Below are 20,058 nucleotides of genomic sequence, written 5' to 3'. Positions count from 1 at the left end.
TTACTTGATATTTATATAAAGTATACAGTCTTAAGGAGCATTACTTTTAGAAATTATCAGGTAATTGTTGAGCACTGCTATGCCTACCATCCACCCCTACCTCTTCATTTTCTTTTGGTAACAGGATATATTGTTGCTTCACAATAAATTCCATTTTCAAGACCAATAAAACCTGGTTAGAAAACAGGTGTCTGTGCTTCATGACTCTTCTTGTCTGTTCATCAGTATCACCGTATAAATCACGTAGCATCTTCCAGCTGTTTGTGACTTTTGTTTCCAGGGTGTTTATATGAAAAGAGCATGAGTATTTGGTATCAACCAAATTAATGAGCAGGGGAAAAGAAGTTAGAAGGAAAACAGCCTCCTTCTAACAACAGTCTTAGAGCTAATTTATGTTGTAGTTATCTGTTCCAATCATCGTGAGTGGAATATAAAGCATCCTTTTCCTTTCGTTTTAGAAAACCAATTCTCCAACGAATTACAATAAATTGTAAAACACACACACACACACACACACAATAAACACAGTGTTTAAATGCTTCTGGCTTACCCTTAAAGGGAACAAACACTATTTCGGTTTGCAATTTTTCTATATTTAACTTTCTTCACCTCATTTACAGATTTCTCCTTGGTGAAAATCCTGAAGATTTTTAATAGATCCCAGACATCAACTAAAAAATCCTCAGCTGGCTTCAAGTGTAAGAACTCTTTTCTGTCTAAAGAGGGTAATGATTACACTGACAGACGGTATAATGAAAAAGCACCAATGCAGTTTATTTTAATTCTTCTAAATTTATGAGAAGAACTTCTTAATGCTACATCAGAAGTCAAGTCATCAATACTTAATTTGGAAAGCGCAATCAAGAAAGATCCAAATTCTTATCAGGACTACACAACTTAGCATAGTACTAGGTACCATGACCCTAGAACAAAATCAAAAACAAAAAAACCTAAAATATGCGTGACAAAACTTCTTAAACTCCAGGGAATCCACGAACCTCCCCCAAATTGCAGACACAAAAGGTTGTATAGTGTGTGCATACACTTTCCTGGGGAAAAAATCCTGTAACTGTAATCAGCGTCAGAGGAGCCCAAACAGTACACAGTAGAATTCTGACCTCCTCTAGATTTTCCTTAATGGAAGCTGTGGACCTCGGGAAGTTCATTTGTGCACATTTAAGAGCCAATTTTTGTGGGAATAGGGTAGAAAAGAGAAAAGTAACTGGCAAGGACTGGGCAGGGAAAACTCCAAAGTATTCTTTGCTTTCTAAGTTTTAGTAGCATGTTCTGGTTAGAGGGGGAAATGGGGACATCAGTGGTAACAAAAGCTGGAAGCAAGGAGACTCCTAACGGATTTTTCAAGTCCCTGGAAAAATCAAACTTTAGTATGAATAGAGCAATAGCAAGAATTTAAAAATGCAATTTAACTCAAGTCCAATATTCAGCTTCTGCATATTAACAACTTATTTTTTATTTTTGAATATCACAAACTTCAATTAGAATACTTTAAAAAATATTATTCTGCATGCATTTCATAAATCTGACAAAGGACAAGTATCCAGTTTGCTTGTATTACGCTATGAAGTTTTAACTGAACAGCCAATGAACATACACTTAAAACCATTAAGTACAGTAACAATGAAAAAATTCACTGCATTAATCTGATGGCATCCTATCACTATGCACCGCACACGTTCATGTAACACTACTAGTAATTACCCTGCAGCAGAGGCAAAATGTAGATGGAGGAATCTCCCTAACAAAGCAAGTTTAAGGGATTAAATATCGTCGTCATCATCATCACTACTGAGGACAAAGCTGCTGCCTGTGGACGGGGGCCCTTCTTCCTTAACTTTCCCTAAACCACCCGTGGTCCCTCTCTCATCAGAATCCTCAAATAATTTGTCACTGGAATCTTCTTCGTCAAACAACTTCTCGTTGGAATCTTCATCTTCGAACACCTTTTCATCTATGTCTTCATCTTCCTTCACATTTACTTCTTCCTCGTCCTCTTTTCCGTCGGAATCTTCAAACACCTTTTCATCTGCATCATCTTCTTCATCCTTTTCATCAGCATCTTCGAGCCCCTTCTCATCTGCATCTTCTTCGTCCTCTTTTTCCTCCGACTCATCATCAAATACTTTCTCGTATGCCTCTTCCTCTTCTTCCTTCTCATCTGACTCGCCGTCAAACTCTTTCTCAGAGCCTTCTTCATCAAACACTTTTCCCGAGCTGTCATCTTCGAATTCTGATTTTTCAGAGTCATTTTCTTCTGACTCTTTTTCAAGAACGTTTTCATTAGACTCCTTGTCAGAGCCCTCCTCGGCACAGCCCTTCTCCAGGCCGTTTTCTTCTAACTCTTTTTCAGAGCCATCTTCAAACTGCTTTTCCGAGTGGTCTTCAAACTCCTGTTCTGAGTCGTCGTCTTCGGCTGCCTTTTGGGGGCTGGCCTCCCCATCAGACCCCTTGCTGGGGCCTGCTTCTTCCAGGCCATTCTCCTCACGATCCGTTTTGAGTCTCTTCTTTCTGGCCTCTCTTTCAGGGCCATTTTCCTTCGACTCCTTTTCAGGACTGCCCCCTTCGCACCCTTCCTCGGGGCTGCCTTCTCCAGACTCTTGCTCAGGGGTGTCTTCTTCATGTTCTCTTTTGAGACAGCCTTCCTCAGACTCTCCTGCGAGGCGGCTCTCTTCAGATTCTTTTTGGGGGTGGCCTTCTTCAGCCTCTTTTTCAGGGCCACTTTCTTTCGCATCTTTTTCAGAAGCAGCTTCTTCAAATTCTCCCCCATCTTCCGTTTTTTCAAATTTCTTTTCATCTATAGGTTCTTCAAATGCCATTTCGGCTGCGCCTTCTTGAACATTCGTTTTAGATGATGTGCCAGGGTGCTCTGAAAAATGCCTGACTCTAGAAGGCCCCGCCTTTTCTGGAGCACAGACGGAATTTGAACGCTGAAGGCCTCTGTTGGCCTCGGGAGCATTGAGAAAAGCCTCCCATCCTTTCAGCCTTTCCTCCCTTTCTCTCGTGGTCTCCTCCACCTGTGTGCATAAGAAAACTGCCATTACAATATGTTTTGGGCAAAAAGAGTAACAGTGGCTCTCAGCATTTGTAACATCAAAAGTACTCTGATTTTCTAAGGCATCTCTTTTAGGAAATTGAAGCAATTCTCTATCTTCAGTTTTCAAAACTTTCCATCCTGATTTACTAGAGCTGACCTTAGGATCATTTAAACAAATGCCCAACACCACAGTACTGCAGGAAAGTCTCATCAATTAAAAAGTTAATCTTTGAACTGTCTGTATTTTACGACGCAGAAAAGAAGAGAAACGCTTTGGTTTAACGTGTTCTTATTGCTTATTCTGAGCAAACTTCAAGATTTCAGGGCTATAAACCGAAAGAATGAAACACTTCTCTTTCTGTGCTCTGAATGTAATGTAGTACTTAAGAGAAGTACTGGTTTACAGTGAACAGATTAAACGGAACCCAACACTTATGCGAAAACCTGCTAGATCAGTATTTCTCAGTAATGGAACAATTCATGCACCCTTGACAGCTGCAGAACTCACCTGATAATCTGTAGTCCCATCCCAGGCTTCGGCGGTGATTTGACGGCCACCAAACCACCTTCCATCGAGGGTTTGAATACAATAATCAGCTTCCTCCGGATCCCTAAAGGACACAGATGCCACACCATCGGGGTGTCTCTAGAAAGATAAAGAAGAAAAGATGAATGAGAAGATTTAAGATAAAACATATACATTTGACGAAGTAGGTAAGTAGTGTTCTTCCTGATCATTTGAGCTAAAGATTTTATGTATGAAGTCTTTCTTCCCTTTTACCCCAGCCAGTGACACACACCTAGCTGCTGCTTTAGCTGAATCTTGTCTAGCAAAAACCAAGCATGATATACTTTGAAATGTTTTTGCCGATAACACTGTCTAATGAGAAGCAAACCTGTATGGCTCCTACGAATGTGGACTCTGAAGCTGAAGAGCCCTGGGATTGAAGTCTGGCTCTGCCACTTACTAGCTGAATGACCTTGGGCAAGGCATTCAATCTCTAAACTTCCCCACCTGTAAAATGGGTAAATAAAGAAAATGGGTCAAACAACACCTTCCTATGTCCAAGGATTATGAGAATTAAATGGGATAACAGGTAAAGTGTTGATTGTAGTCTATGATCAATAAATGGTGACTCAATTATTCTGTGTCAGTTTTGGATGTAAGCAAAAGGTGAGGAGGGGAACATATGGGAGAATATTTTTCTTGATTGTTCTTCTCCAAATATGGAGGGAGAAGTAATTCACAAAGAGGGGGAAATGTGGGCAAATACGGAACCATAAGGTCTCATATATGTTTCCTGTACTTTCTTTCACCTGATCATATACTCCAGAGTGATGATAAAAGAAAATAACCAAGGCACACCAAGTCTATCAAAACCTTGACTTGTAATCCATGTTCATCTAAATATCCTATCTAATACTGCTAACAGATAACTACCACTAGATAGCAGGCCTATTATATAAAAACATTAACCCGAAATCTGGGGGCATACTGACATCTGGCAATAACTTACTAAAATGGAAGGAAATTGCTTTAGGAAACATTGTGTAAGTCATGAACTTACATCAAAGAGAAGGAGCTTCCTAATTTGTCCAAACTTTGAACACTCTACTCGAAGGTCTTCTCTGATCTCATTCAGCACCAGTGGATCATCCTGCAAAAACACACATGATTATAACGGGTTTGCCCCCTTCTTTAAGTCCAAATCCTGAGAATCAAATTTCTTTGACAAACCAACAGATAAGAAAAGCTTTTGCTTAAGGTTAGTTACGTTTGTCTGCAGTCTGCAAAATGAAAAAAATCAAAATCAAATGGAGTTAGACTACCATGGCTGCTGCCATCACCACGGGTCTGCCCTGCTGTAGGACAGGGGCATGGACAAGTGCCGTAGGCGGGAGGAGGAGTGTGCTGGGGCAAAGGAGAGGGAAGGCAAATGGCAGTGGAAATCCCAAGTAACAGCAGCTGTATGGACAGGAGAAGTCCTGTGACAGTATTAACTCAGAGATCGCTGATTCCTATGTTCTGCACGGGCATCACCATGACTGTCTCGATAAGAAACCTTTGCTTTGTGTTTTATATAGATTCCTATTTACAGAAATGTTGCAATGGGGAGAGATATATCCCTTTCGTTGACTAAGTGTTCTAAGGTTATTCTTTGTGCTTCCAAGACTCGACTTTAACTCTCAGGGTAACCTCCCTTATAAGGGTTCCTGTTCATCTTGTCTCCTACCACACTGCAACAGGACCACACAAATAAGCTGTTGTTAAGCACACAGTAAAACACGTTCTTAGCTACTGCCTTCTCGCAACCATGAGTCTATGAACAATACTCAAGCACTGCTGCTTCTCGTGGTCTTGAGTTCAGGTGGACTCTCCCCCACCCACCCCCGCCCCAGCAACAAAAGGATTTAAGATTCCCTGTGGGAACTAACAAATCTTTCTCCAAGTCCCAGTGCATGAAAAAGGCTCATAAAAAGTCACATTATCAACTTGAATTTCAACTACATACAAATATAAACAAGGATATTTGATCTATGAATTTCTGCTGAAGCAGACTTACACTTTTTACACTTTTTAGGAAACATTTGAATTCATCTCATAGGTTTTTATTTTCCTTGCCAACTAAAGAGGAACAGCAAAAAATGACAAGTGGCTTATCCTTCCTAAAGTTCTAACAAAAAGCAAAAATAATCAACTGGCAGACAGTTATTGAAATCACATTTAAAATCACAAATATAAAATCATACAAACCTGAGGCTTCTACAGCTATAATGGCAGGACTCTGGATTTCTCCCATTTATAAAATCTAACTTTGGAGCATATGCCAATTTGCTTTATACAGAATTCTCAGAGCTGAGAGGAATGGGGAATGGAGCACAAAAGTCATCTGGTAAAGTCACACGGTGGCTTCAGGGATGTGTGTGTGATTAACTCCTATCAGATGGTGTGCTTTGTGCAGGGAGGAATCTTGTTTGACTGAATTTTGAATACCTCACAGGATACAGCACAGTCTTTTACACACGATGAACAGTCAATAAAAGCTTTTTCAGAGTCTGATAAACTGTTCCCAATACCTCCATTTTGTTTACCAAGAGAAATCAGGATTATATTAAAAACAAAAATTGTTTCAAAATATTTGACAAATTTAAGCATGATTCCATCATAGGGGGCGGGGAGCACTACCTTCTTTATCAAAATCTATGTACCCTTCCTACCAGGGTGTCAAATTTCAGCGGAGTCTTCCCAGACCCCTGTTTTCATTTTTACCAGCTTGAAAAACTAATATATCTTCACTGCTATATAGCATCATGAGGTTTAAAGATAATAATCCCCTCCTCTTAGAAATATTTTTAACCTAGCTAAGCATGAAAAATTTTTTAAGAACAACACTTTGCAAGCAACAGCCTTAGACTGAACTCAGACTGATACGCTGAAACCTTCCACAGTCAATTTTTTTCCAGGGTGGTGTTTTCCTTTCCTAGGAATAAGCCATATTCCTCATTCCTTTCCAAGCTAAACCTGCATCGTCCAAGACAGTGGATACGAACCACAAGTGGCTACCAAGCACTTGAAATGCGGCTACTCCACACTGAGGTGTGCTGCAGGTGTGAAATGAATACCAGATTTTGAAAATTTAGTACCAAAAGGAAAAAAAATGTAGCATAGCTTTTTAACATTTTTATACTACATATTGAAATTATAATATTTCAGATCTACTGGGTTAAATAAAAATCATGATTAAAATTAATTTCCCCAGTTTCATGTTGTATTTGTATTGTTACTACTAGAAAAATTTAAATTACACCTGTGGCTCACATGATACTCCTACTGGACAGTGCTGGTAAACACAATGAGAAAGCTCCCTTTGTATCCGAGTTTTGGTTCTTCATCTCTTAGGGTTCAAATTTTCCAGGCATGAATTTTTAAGTAAGGCTTTGAATTAAATACTGAATACCCCCTAAAGTTACATTTAAAATATCAGTCTTCATTCACCCTAATACCAAAGAGTATTTTTAGGAATTTTGATTCTAACATTGGTGAACTGTTTGAGATGAAAATATACAGGCATACTTTGGAGATACTGCAGGTTCTTTTTAACTGCAGGGCAATAAAGGAAATACCACAATAAAGCAAGTCTCACGATTTTTGGGGGGTTTCAAGTGCATATAAAAGTTATATTTATACTATACTGTAGTCTACTAAGTGTGCAATAATAGCTTATGTCTAAAAAACAATGTACATGCCTTAATTAAAAAATACTTTATTGCTAAAAAATACTAACCATCATCTGAGCCTTTAGTAAGTTATAGTACTAACATCAAAGATCACTGATCACAGATCACCAGAACACATAGAATAATAATGAAAAAGTTTGAACTGAGAGAATGACCAAAATATGACACAGAGAAACGAAGTGAGCAAATGCTGTTGGAAAAATGGCACCAACAGACTTGCTCCATACAGGGTTGCCACAAACCTTCAATTTGTTAGAAAAAAAAATGCAGTGTCTGCAAAGTGCAGTAAAACAAGGTATGCCTGTATTCCACGCCCTGAAATCTGATTCCTGACACCCTTGGTGACCTGACAATTGTTTTTGTTGATGTCTGCTCTTTAGATTCATATGGAATCTTAAGTCAAATCAAACACTCCCCCAAAAAGTCTAATGAAAGCAGTTTTCCAGTTGAACACCTCTAACAAAAATTATATAATATAATATATATGTAATACCAGTGTTGTCCAATAGAACCTCCTGTGGGGACAGAAATGAACAACTCCATTATCCAGCATGGCAGCTAGTAGCCATATGTGGCTAGTACAACTGAGGAACTGAATTTTTATTTTATTTCATTTTAATTAATTTAAATAACCACATGTGGCTAAAGCCTAGCACACTGGACAGTCTACTACTGGTAGACTGTCTATACTGTGTAGACAGGTCTATACTGATACACTTCTCAGGTCCAGACCCACAGACGCTAACAAAAAGCCAAGGTGGCTGACAGGTTCCCCTCAAGCTGGTCAGACCACATGAGACCAGGCAGATGGGCAAACAAGGACAGCGCCAAGGGCTTCTCTGCCTGTGAACTCTGAGGCCCATCACTGCCCTCCCGGCCTTTGTGCCATAACCATCTGAAAATGTTCCTTCATTTGCAAAGACGTTAAGAGAAAATGTTTTATTCCCTGAGTGAATGAAAAGACTCTGCCTTGTGAGTAAAAAGGGTTTCATTCAATTACTCTTTCACTTTTTCTTCATATTAATGAGAATGTTGAGGGCCTATTAAGATATATTGAGGGCCCACTGTGTGCCATGTGTGCCAAGCACAATTCTAAGCCCTGGGAATGTAACAGCAGATAATAATAAATGCTATCAATAAAACTGGGTAATATAAAGGCTCTATAACTCTAAAGTTTATATTCAACCAGTAAGGGTTTTTCTAAAAAAAAAAAACAAGAATTTACAAGTGTGAAAATATATCCTTGCAAATATCCACTGGAAGGAATTTGTAGGAGTCAAGGAAGAATAAATGTGGCTTTTTGGAGGAAAGAGTATTTGTTAAGCTAGGAAAACTTAAGTCTGCCCAGGGTGATAATTAGACTTAAATTACGTATCTCAATGAGCAAGGTAGGAGGCAGAAACATGTAAAAGATTATTACACAATAGACTTCAAATTGCAGAGGTCCCAGATACTTTGAATTAAGTTTGCATTTATATTCACATTCAAGTGTTAGGAGTATGGAATGCTGTGAATCAAGGACCTCAAGTGACAGAAATTAATGGGTCAACTAATTTAAAAAAAACCTAATTCTTTACCAGGGAAATAAACTGTGGATAAATTGTAGGAAATTCTGGAGCTGTACCTACTAGCCTAGATACCATGATCCATCTATGCATGCCTTTCACAGCCCTAGCCGGCAGGGACAGTATTTCAAAAAGCAGCTATTGTGCATGCGTACATGTGTGTTTTTTAAACATACTTCATTAACGTTGTAAGCCTAAATACAGCAGCTCTGTTCTATTTCAAGATTCTTCAGGATTCTAGTCAGGACAGACAGCAAACATGATAAACAGACCACTGTATCTTCCCAATGATCTCAAAAGATAGAGACTCCAAAGGTGTCCGGTAAACCTTATCACATCACTGTTTGCAGGGATGGAGCTCAACAGACCATTTTGGGGCCCTCTCTACAGGGCTAAAATGATATTGCCATTCTGACTGTTTACATGCACAAAAGGAACAAGAGCGGGCTAAATTTTTCATTATGAATGTTTTTTCTTATGCGTAACTCGTTCTCATTAATTTCAGAACCCAGGTAGAGAACAAAGAGTTGTTCTTCCATGAACGAGCCCATCCGTCTACGCCAAAGCACGATGAGGACAAGAAGCAGGACGCAACACAAGGTACCCGGAGGGCAATTAATATTCCTTAAACCTCTCTAGTAGCTCTTCCTCCTTTATACACTTTTATACTTGCTGTTCCTGGAATCTTACATGGACACCAAGTATTATACAGTCCTCTTGATAGCCACTAAAGAGTTTTATAAAAATTAGGTCCTGAAAAACCACCTCCACCACCTAAATGTCAGGGGCTGTACTTGGTTAATCTAAGAATTTTTCAGGATCAAACTTTTAGTTACTAAAGTGAAGCTTTCATTTCCAACTGTGAATCTGGTCCTCCTCACCAAAATCAGCCTGTACTGTTGCACCGCACTCAAAATCTATAAGCAACTCCCATAAATCTTTTAAAGAATCTTTAAAAAAAAAAGAACATAAATAGGAAACAGAAACAGACTCATAGACACAGAATACAAACTTGTGGTTGCCAAGGGGGAGGGGATGGGAAGGGACAGACTGGGAGTTCATAATTTGTAGATACTGACAGGCATATGCAGAATAGATAAACAAGATTATACTGTAGAGCACAGGGAAATATATACAAGATCTTGTGGTAGCTCACAGCGAAAAAAACGTGACAATGAATATATGTATGTTCATGTATAACTGAAAAATTGACACTGGAAATTGACACAACATTGTAAACTGACTATAACTCAGTAAAAAAATGTTTAAAAAAAATGAAGATTACTTCACTTAGAATGACATTCTCTAGGAGCATCCATGTTGCTGTAAATGGCATTATATTGTCAGTTTTTATGGCTGAGTAGTATTCCATTGTATAAATATACCACATCTTCTTTATCCAGTCACCTGTTGATGGACATTTAGGCTGTTTCCATGTTTTGGCTATTGTAAATAGTGCTGCTATGAACATTGGGGTGCAGGTGTCATCCTGAAGTAGATTTCCTTCTGGATACAAGCCCAGGAGTGGGATTCCTGGGTCATACGGTAAGTCTATTCCTAGTCTTTTGACACTGGAATTTGACACAACATTGTAAAATGATTATAAATCAATAAAAAATGTTAAAAAAAAAGGTTATATTTTTAATCACTTCCCATACCAAGTAGCTGCCATTTGGGTACAGAGTATGGGTATTAAACAGGCTTCCCTCGGAGACAATTAAAAGAACACTGGGCTAAACACGGGAAAACCTGAAACTTTCAATTGATTCTTGGCTCCATTTTCCTACCCTGACAACGACATGAGCGTGCAGGATGTGACATGAGGAAGATGGGGTGAGGTAAGCTTTGGGCTCCCTTGAAAGACACCATATCCATCCTTTTCTCAGTAAGAACACTGCCTCCTACCTCAAAATCCATAGGATGAAACATATTTTTGATGATGACAACTCGCTCGTGGCGCATTCGGGACGGGCCAGCTCTCCTCTCAGGTCTCCAATCCAACTGCCTAATGTCACAAAGCAGGAATAAGAAGCTGTGAATTTTGTTTTCGACTTGTTGGAGAGAGAGAAAAATGAGCTGTTAATACGATCCTTTATCGAGTATTTTTAAAAATTTTGTCTTTTTATTTATTTATTTGCTGTTGGGGGGAGGTAATTAGACTTATTTATTTATTTTTTAGTGGAGGTACTGGGGATTGAACTCAGGGCCTCATGCATGCTAAGCACACACTCTACCACTGAGCTATACCCCCATGCCCCTTATTGAGAATTTTTTGAGTATTTGATTCCGAAACAATAATGTGTAGTTTAGTCACAGTTCCATTAGAACTTTCTGAAATAAAAATAGTGTGCAGGTGAAAAATGGATCTGAAATCCCCAGAATATATATTTTTTCAGAACTGCTATCTGGTTACAAACATTCCAATGAGACTCCAGAAAAATTGCTAATTATTTAGTACCTATGACTATCTAGGAAAATATACTTTGAGGCCAAGAAAATGTTCAAATTGTATTGGTTTTTGGGTGTTTTATGATTATAAAAAAAACTGCATCGAAATTTGTAAAACTACTCACTCTGTTACAATCTTAAATTTTACTGATTTCGTTTATAAAATTTTCAGGTATCTATTTTAACTGTTTCTCTAAAAACTACAGGCATCACAACTAAATGCTTTCATGATCATTTTATCGTTAGTTCAAGCACACTGTTAGGAGTGCTATTAGAATTCTCTCTGATAAAGGTACTTATCACTTCGGCTACTTCCTTAAAAGCAACATATTTCAAAAAATATATTAAATAAACGGATTAACAGAAACACGGTGACATCATGTATATACTATACACAACCACAAGTACATGATAAAGTGATAAAACCTGTTGTTTCTCATTTCTAACTCCTACTAACAAACCTGTAGGAAAAAATTTAGCTCCTGGTGTAGCTTATTCAAATCCACATGAAGAATGAACTAACAGCTCTGGAATATAAACCTAAACCATCTTACTTAGTCTCATGTTCAACATTTTCCATAGAGATGGCTTTCTTATTTCATTTAAGCCCCCATTATATTAAAAATAAACATCCCAGAAAATGAACATATTGCCACTGCCAAATTATCCAGACTATTGCCTATTATACAGGTTACTGAAGGTTTCTGACCATCTAATGAAATTATTTAAAAATATTTTGTAGGCATATTTGGAACAAAACTAGGTGGTTATTACCAAAAATACACTCTAGGATTTTTACGTGAAATCTTTCAAAAAGAAAACAACACACACTTTTGTTGCATAGACAGCTTTTTCTTGTAGTCTTTGCACTTCTTCTTCTTTTTCGAGGCGTCATATTCCCCCTTCAGTTGAAACTTGGCCACCTCTACATGTAATTTGTAGCCTCTAATTTCATCTTCATCCAAAAGTTTTAATGCGAGATCCACAGATTCCCTCTTTATAAAGGGAAAACAAGATACAGTCAGTCAGTAAGTTACACACCGAATTAAAACTCGCAAGTTCTTTAGATGAATGATGACTATACAGAAAATAAAGATTTAAATATAACCACCTACACTAGGATAAAGAACTCTAGAATGCGTATCAGGAGACCTGAATTTAAGACACAGCTGTCCCCAACCAGTTATGTGAACTTAGGCAAGTTTATTCAAGATCATTGAGCCCCAAATTCTTAATCTGTAAAATGGGAATGGATATGTCATCTTTGCAGAGTTCTTGACAAAATTAAATAAGACACATAAAGGGTAGTGACTGGCATACAGCAGGTGTTCAAAGTTATACCATCATTGGAATAGTAGTTTTCTTCTTGGGGTCTCTAAGTTCTCATCTATACAATGAGGCAAATGGACTTGCATGATTTTTAAGGTGCATTTCAGTTTTAAAATTCTAAAAGATTCCTACGTAAAAAACTAGATGACTCAAGGAACTGGGAATAGCATAGCTAGTCTTCAATTTTTTTGTTCACCAATTAAAATGTAGGTCTGTGATATACTGAGAAGAAGATGATTATCTGACAGCTTGAACACCAAACACATTTGTAGATTCTGGGTCCTGAACAGAGGGGACAACTGTCAGCTCTACAGATTCAAAGATCTGAAAATCTGAGGAGAACTCAAAAGAACTGAACTCAGCCATGCAATCAAATATGGATCCTGGAACAATTAACTATATTCTTCCGGAACTCCATTTACTGGGTTGCCAATCTTGCATTTTTATGGGTCATAAATTTTACATATCAAGTTTGTCAAAACCCCATTTTCTTCTTTAAAAATTTTAAAATCAAATCAAATCCCCCAAGAATCTGTTCACAGACTGTTAGTAATCCTTGAAGAACTTATAAAACTCTCAATCTCCCTGCATTTGAAAATTACATAAATACCTTCCTATAATGGGCATACTTATGTATGACCCCACTGTGTTCAAGAACAGGTCAAAAACCTCTCTCCCTCAAAGCTGCCAGCTTAGTCCTACTCTCTTCTGATTTCACTGAAGTGTTGTATGCTCGCAACACACTCACGATGCTGGTACTGTTGTTTTATCACTTTGACTTTACTTTGTAATTATTTTCAGGGTCCATGACACATGTACATGCCATCATTAGGTCCGCTTCTCTTGTACCCTGCAATAATGCATAACACATGCTCCTAAGGAGACAAGTGTTCCAAAAAGGATGGCTGCCTTTGACAATGAACTTTCCCCATGCAATTTATTCCCCATGTAATTTATGGTACCATGAACACATAAAGTTCTGCAGATTTCTGTTAACACTACTCTCTCTTCTCTCCTATTCAAAATATATTTCAAAGCAGTAAGCATAAGCTATCACCTTCTTTATGGTCTAATTCAGAGGTCAGAAAACTTCTTTTGTAAAGGGCCAGTGAATAAACATTTTAGGCTGTGTCGGCCATGTGGTCTGTGTTGCAACCACTCAACTCTGCTGTTAAAACATGAAAGGAGGTATAGACAAATGCGTAAATGAATTAATGTGGCCGTGTTACAATAAAACTTTATTCATAAAGGCAGCCAGTGGGCTGAGTTTGCCAAACCCTGATCTAAATCATTCCAACAGGCAAATAAAATGTTACCGACTTTCTCTTCTTTGTGGATTTTTAAAATGTGTTTTGCACTGACTATGTGCATATACTCCTAAAGAGATCTTTGCGGCAAGGATTCTTTTAAGACAAAAGCAGCACTTTGGACCTAAGACTTACAAAACACCTTGACCTCAAAACATATTTTCTTAGAAGAGCAAGTGAATGTGATACACACAGGTACGATCTGAAATTTCCATTTTCTTCACATCCTGCTTTGAATAGCTCTCACTTCCGGTTACCTTCTATACAAAATTATAGCCCTGGTTCCTGAGTTAAAAATGGAGATAGGAGAAACTTATTTGACCACATAACTGACCTTCAAATAACAGCAAAGCCCATCTCCTTTAAGATTTCCTTGATTATCTTTGTAAAGCTTGACCTTAAATTCTTCTGTTTGAGGATCTCTCATTATAATGCCAAACTTGGACATGAGCTGTATAAATTCATCCACTGTAATGTCTGGAGGCAAACCTGTGACATTAAGAAAAATTTCAAAAAGTTATAAAGACATCTACAATAAAGGTGAGGGCTACTTAAGAATTCAACCAATTAGAATTCTGTAACTTAGATGAGTGCAATTTTGATTTTCTAAAAGTATGTAAAAATCTCACATTTATAGACTTGAAGAAATTTCATGTTTTAATGTATTCAAAAATACATTAAAATCATGCTTTGCTTAGGCCTTGCATCAATGAATCTGAAGGGGCAAACTGCTATGAGTTACCTAAAGCAGACAGAAATGATGGCATGCAGTTACACACACTTAAGTTTTCCTAGTTTTGTAAAAAACATATTCTTTATTCATGTAAATGGCTGAACAAATAATGACACAATGACAAAAAATAGAATTTAGAGAAACTGAAAACTAAAAATCACTTTGTGAAAAATCTCAACATCAAATATTTTCTACTCTAAATTTGGTTAAAAAGGTATACATACCAGACACATAAACATTTGTATTTCTATCTTCTTCAACATGAAACCACCCTAAAAATCAAAATAAAATAATAAAACACATGCTAGAAAAGGTAACAGTCCCCTTATGAAATCCTGACAATGTGGCAGTTTCTCAAAACATCCGGAAACTTTTTCTTAACCTCAAAACAAGATAAACTAACTCCAATCGCTGTGCAGCTTTCAAAGTACTTGGATCTTTGGACAGATAATTCATTTCAGGGCCCTATCTGAAAAAAGATGGGTAGTTTATCTTGGTTCTTTATGAATCTGATACTACCCTAAAAACCCTCATCTTTGCACTGACTTTAGGCCTTGGCATACGTGGCTTCTGACTCCAATCTACTGTTAGACCTGGCCAAGCTGAAGCAAAATTAACTTGAGTTCAATTTAATTAAACTCAAAAAGTAAAAAAGAAAAAACCTACAAAAAGAACTTTAGATTATCTATTAATAATAGCTCTGTTATGCGAAGGAAGAAACTGAGCATTGAATTGAAACAGCCCACCCGATACCCACAGGTCAGGACGAGAGCCAACAAATACTAATAATAATTTTAAAAACCCACCTTATGATTCTGTCAAACCTATTTTATAATTCTCCAAAAAGTAACTATACACACACACACACACACACATTTTCAATTTTTACACTCATGTTTTCCAAGCTGAATCCACTTGCCTGATTCAGCCTTTCTCTTTTCTCCCCTCTTTTTGGGATCACTGGGTTCGGGGGTTTTTCTCTGTGGAGGTTCCTCTGCAGTCCTAGCACTGACATCTTGGACACTTGCAGTAGAGCTAGACGCACCATCGTTAGAAAAGCCGTAATTGGCCTGATATGTAGCAATGAAATCTTCAGTGATCTAAACAAGAAATTTAGTACACACACATACAGAAATTCAAAAATGATTTCCTCCCCTAAAAAGTTTACACTGTGTTAAATAACCAGCATATTCAGTTATACAACCTAACATACAAGTGTTTCTGTGGATAATAGTAATTAAAAGTGTGAACGAAAGAACAGTCACCTTATGCAGGAAACTGCGCATAAAATGACAAAAAATTAAGACACGGGTACTTGGATTATAAACACAGAAGTCTGAGATACCGTTAAAGGCATTTTGAGTGATGTTGGCACCTTTTCTAGTTGTTTCATTTATAAATTACTATATCTGCAATCTACTTAACTAAAGCTACAAGTAAATTTAACAAGGAAGTACTAGATAACCATGAAACAGAATAAAAACCAATAGTCAACTAATAATCTAACAACAGAATCAAATTTTCTTTTACTATATAGATGAGCAAGAGTATATGTAGGCTAAATATTTAATATCTGTAAGCAGAGAACACAGGGTGGAACTCTGATTTGGTGTATAAAGAATGGGGCTACTAACAACTGTAAAATTAAATGCTTATTTTAACTCCATCACTGATTAAATCACATTATCATTTAATGTCAGAACAAATCCAACTCACATCTATCCTCCTGGCTCTTAAGGAAAAAAAGGACAATTGCACAATGAAAGAAATGTAGTTATATCTTCATACCAATCAATGTCAGGTACACACAGGAATGAGGAAAATTTAAAACTCAAAGTTTGAAGAGGTACGGGCTCCCACAACATAAAAAGATAGAGTCACAAATTAACCCATTATCAGATCACTGTCAAAGCGCTCAGAAGGCTGAAGAAACCAAGCCTGCACTCCAACTGGCACTACCAGTACTGAAGAGAAGTAGTAAGTTGAACAATTCGGAGTGATTGGAACATATACACAAATACGAAACGGGAAAGAAGAAAGTTAAAATAAGTAATTTTTAAAAATAACACTCAAATTACACAAGAGACATGGTTTGTATTCCTGGCTTGCAAGCTGATTAGCCTGCGATTAGTATCCTTTTTTCCACCCACAGAAGACTTTGATTAACAGGGTACTTTTACCAAAAAGTTTACAGAACTAAGTTTAACATTAGTCTTTTTACTTCCAAGCTGAAATAAAATACTCAACAATTACCAAGTACTCTAAGCAAATATGCACAGATCTTTTTCATCCAATATTCAGTGCACCTCTACTTGTATTCTTGTGGTGATATGGTTCAAACCTACGTGTCTAGGAACAAAATTTAATAGTAAGGTAAAAAGAAATACAAAGTTCAGTAAGTAAAGATTTAGCAACAGCGACTTTTTTTTTCAAATCAAGAAGTTGCGTTTTGCACATAAAACATCTGAATTCCTAGGATAAGTGAGGTTGGCTACCTGAGATCAACAGCTACAACATTTGCTCTCGGTGTTTTTCCTCTTTGTAATAAAAAGCAGTCACCAATGCAATAACCAACTATGACCTTCACAGATAAAATTAATAAGGCATAGAAAAGACTTAAGAATTAAATTACATTTAAGACATCTGCCTAAAGTTTTACGTTCCGTTACACGTCGGTTCTGCCACAGAGACAACAAAAAGAAGCGTCTCTATCCAGAGGGGCTCTAACCCAGGACCTCAGCAAAGAAAACATGAAAGCGCCCCGCGAGGCTGGCCAGGCGGGCCCGCTCCGCAGTGCCGCCCGTGCGACTCTTACCTTGGGGAACCAAGCCTTCTTGTCCAGGTCCCACTCGTACGGGGTGTCAGCCGGCTGCTGCCCGAAAGAATCAGTTTCTCCGCCGGAATCTTTCTGGGTGTCGCCGTCCTTGGTGTCCCCGTACAATTCTTGCATTCGCAACTGCTCATCAAACTCGTCGTTCGCATCCAAGTTGTTGCCGCTCATCTTGCCGACTTAGCCCAGGGACAGGGTCCGGGCGAGCGAACAGGCCGATCTGACTCTGGAGGGGAACAGAGAAAAGGAGGTCGGCCACGCTCAGCCCGCGCCCCGCCGCCCCCCGGCCCGCCTCCCCGCGGCGCCCCAGCAGCCCCCGGGAAGTCGGGGCCGCTCGCCGGCCGCGCCGCTCCCCGCTCCTCCCGCCCTCCCTGCTGCTGCTGCTGCGCGCACGCGCGTGCGGCGCTGCTCGCGGCCCCGCGGCGCCGCCGCCCACCTGGCTCGCCCCGCCGGGCCTCGCCGCGGATGCTCGATCCAGGGCGCGGCGAGAGCGCGCACGCGCGCCGCCGCGGCCCACGCCACCGACCGGGTCTGCGGCGACTACGGCTCCGGCGGGAACGTCAGGAAATCACTTGAAAACGGAGGCCCGCTCAGGCTGACGCAGCCGCCATTGTCGGCGCGTCGCGACGTCGCGGGTCGCGCCGACCCGCCCCCAGTGGCGTCAACAGGCGCCGACGCGAGCCGGCGGCGTGGGGCCCCGGGGGCGGGGCTCCGGGGACCGCCTTGCTGTCGCGCGGTGATGCCCGCCCGGGCCGCCCGGGCGCGGGGCGAGGAGCGCGCGGCACCTCGGGGACGCTGGGCTCCGCGGCGCCCGCAGGCGCGGGAAGGTTCCCACTCGGCCGGCGCCGGGCCGGGCACCGAGGCGGCCGCCATCTTGGGGGAGTGGACGGGGCGGGCGGGACGGGCCTGCGGAGAGAGAAGGGCGCACCTCCTCCGCCCCGAGGTCCCTCCTCCGCGTGGGAAACGAGTCTTTTTCTGGTTTCGTTACAAGTCCCTGGGAGCGGCGATGGCTCTAGTTCATCTTGGTAACCTGAGCTCCTAGTACGGGGTCTGGTGTTAGTGCGTATGTGGTGAGTGAATGAATGAATGAACGAATGATGGGTGGAAGGACCAACCTTCATTTCCCAAGCCTGTGCTCCCTCCTTTGTCTCTCCGATACCTTCCTCAGGCTGGAGATGACTCTGGAAAGGGAGGGCAGCAGTTGCCTGCCCCTTGTTCTCTGTAATGCGGACGTGCTCAAGCTCCAAACCTCAAACTTTTAACATTCGGTACGCACACCACCTTTACTGCCCGACTACCGCCGTTTTTTGGTCTGTCTGTTAGGAAAAACATGCATACATTTAGAACTTGAGTGCGTTTTTATAATATAGATAATAAGAATTTTATTAGGGTCAGTTAAGCATTGCTAAGTAGTTCTTCCTGGATCTAAAAATAGTATACAGCTGTTTTCAGCAGTGTGTTATTGGGCTCCTATTTCATTCCTGAGTGAGTTCAAAGCATAGGTGATAATATGCTACGCAGCTGCACGTGATACTGAGCGCCTGCTGTATCCACAGGCTCCTCTGAGCAGGTGGCCAAAAAGTTTCCTTATACTTAGGTCCCACGTGACTCAGCCAAAGGCTACCCAGAGGCCTGTGAGGTGACCTGGCAGTGTAGCTTCGCATTCTGGACTGAATTTGACTGACTGAACCAATAAGCCTCTCCCAGAAAGAGGGATGAGTGTGGAACAGACAGGGACATGGTCAGAGCAGCACAGGAGCCGGGAGGCCCACGTAGGGAAGCTAGGAAGCAGAACAGAGGCCTTCTGCGGTGAAGTTCTCCAGGGGTGAGAGGAGAAGCCCAGGCAGTGCGGCAGTGTCATGGAGTCGCCGTAATAGTGGAGTAGTGGAATTGGGAGCTAAGCATGCTTGTGTCTGCAGTGGCATCCTATTTGGCCTTGGACCTGACAGTTGTTTGCTTTTTTAAAACAATGCTGTCTTTCTGAAGCCTGGTTCCTGTTCTTATTTTCTTGTTGATTCCTAGAATTAAATCCCTAGTAACTGAGGTAATCTGGAAGTATTTCTGCTTTAATAAGCTGTTTCTTTTCAAGCTTTTTTGCAAGTTACAGAAACACTCAAGGTAACAAGCAAAAATGGGGGAGGAGGTGTCCTTTGTTATAAAGATAGGGAGTAGTTCCTGAAACTCCAGGACTGGAATGTAAATGGGCTGTGCGAGGGTCTGCTGGATCCAGGAAGACAGAATCCAGACAGCCAGCTTCTCCCTGAGTATCAAGTACATTCTTCTCTCTTTGACCTCTGTGAAGGGTGATCTGTGCTGTACTCCTGGCCTAATAGGCCATGGCCTTCTTGGTGGATAAAAATACGTTAACCTACAAAAGCAGAAACTGCCTGGCCAGAGAAGTCATCTACCTGGCCTAGGAACCATTTGGAAAATTACTGAACTATACAAAACTAGATTTTTTTTTCCAATGGCCATTCAAGCTCACTCTGGGAACTTTCCTGTCCCCACTTCCTGCAATCTCAAGACTTAGTAGAAATAAAAATAACTTCTTTTGA

The 20,058-nt window shown here is 40.1% G+C and overlaps 1 protein-coding gene across 1 annotated transcript; it reads right to left on the bottom strand.

Moving 5' to 3' along the window:
- Positions 1 to 750: 750 nt before the first annotated feature.
- On the bottom strand, positions 751 to 18,147 carry HTATSF1 (HIV-1 Tat specific factor 1). The gene is made up of 10 exons (XM_072955752.1): positions 17,940 to 18,147; positions 17,489 to 17,729; positions 15,593 to 15,773; positions 14,898 to 14,945; positions 14,275 to 14,429; positions 12,136 to 12,299; positions 10,762 to 10,861; positions 4,621 to 4,710; positions 3,561 to 3,698; positions 751 to 3,032 (listed from the first exon to the last, which is right to left on the bottom strand). The coding sequence occupies exons 2-10, from the start codon at positions 17,672 to 17,674 to the stop codon at positions 1,779 to 1,781; spliced, it is 2,316 nt and encodes a 771-aa protein (XP_072811853.1). The 5' UTR covers positions 17,675 to 17,729; positions 17,940 to 18,147; the 3' UTR covers positions 751 to 1,778.
- Between the last annotated feature and the right edge of the window lie 1,911 nt (positions 18,148 to 20,058).

Source organism: Vicugna pacos, chromosome X (assembly GCF_048564905.1).
Source record: "Vicugna pacos chromosome X, VicPac4, whole genome shotgun sequence".
NCBI classification, from domain to species: Eukaryota; Metazoa; Chordata; class Mammalia; order Artiodactyla; family Camelidae; genus Vicugna; species Vicugna pacos.
This window is presented reverse-complemented; position numbering and strand designations above follow the sequence as displayed.

Coding starts and splice junctions, on each gene's coding strand:
- HTATSF1 (XM_072955752.1), bottom strand. CDS start 17,674: ATGAGCGGCAACAACTTGGATGCGAACGACGAGTTTGATGAGCAGTTG. Junction 14,430..14,897: donor TACAAATGTTTATGTGTCTG/GTATGTATACCT, acceptor TTAATGTCACAG/GTTTGCCTCCAGACATTACA. Junction 12,300..14,274: donor GGCTTTGCTGTTATTTGAAG/GTCAGTTATGTG, acceptor CCCTTTATAAAG/AGGGAATCTGTGGATCTCGC.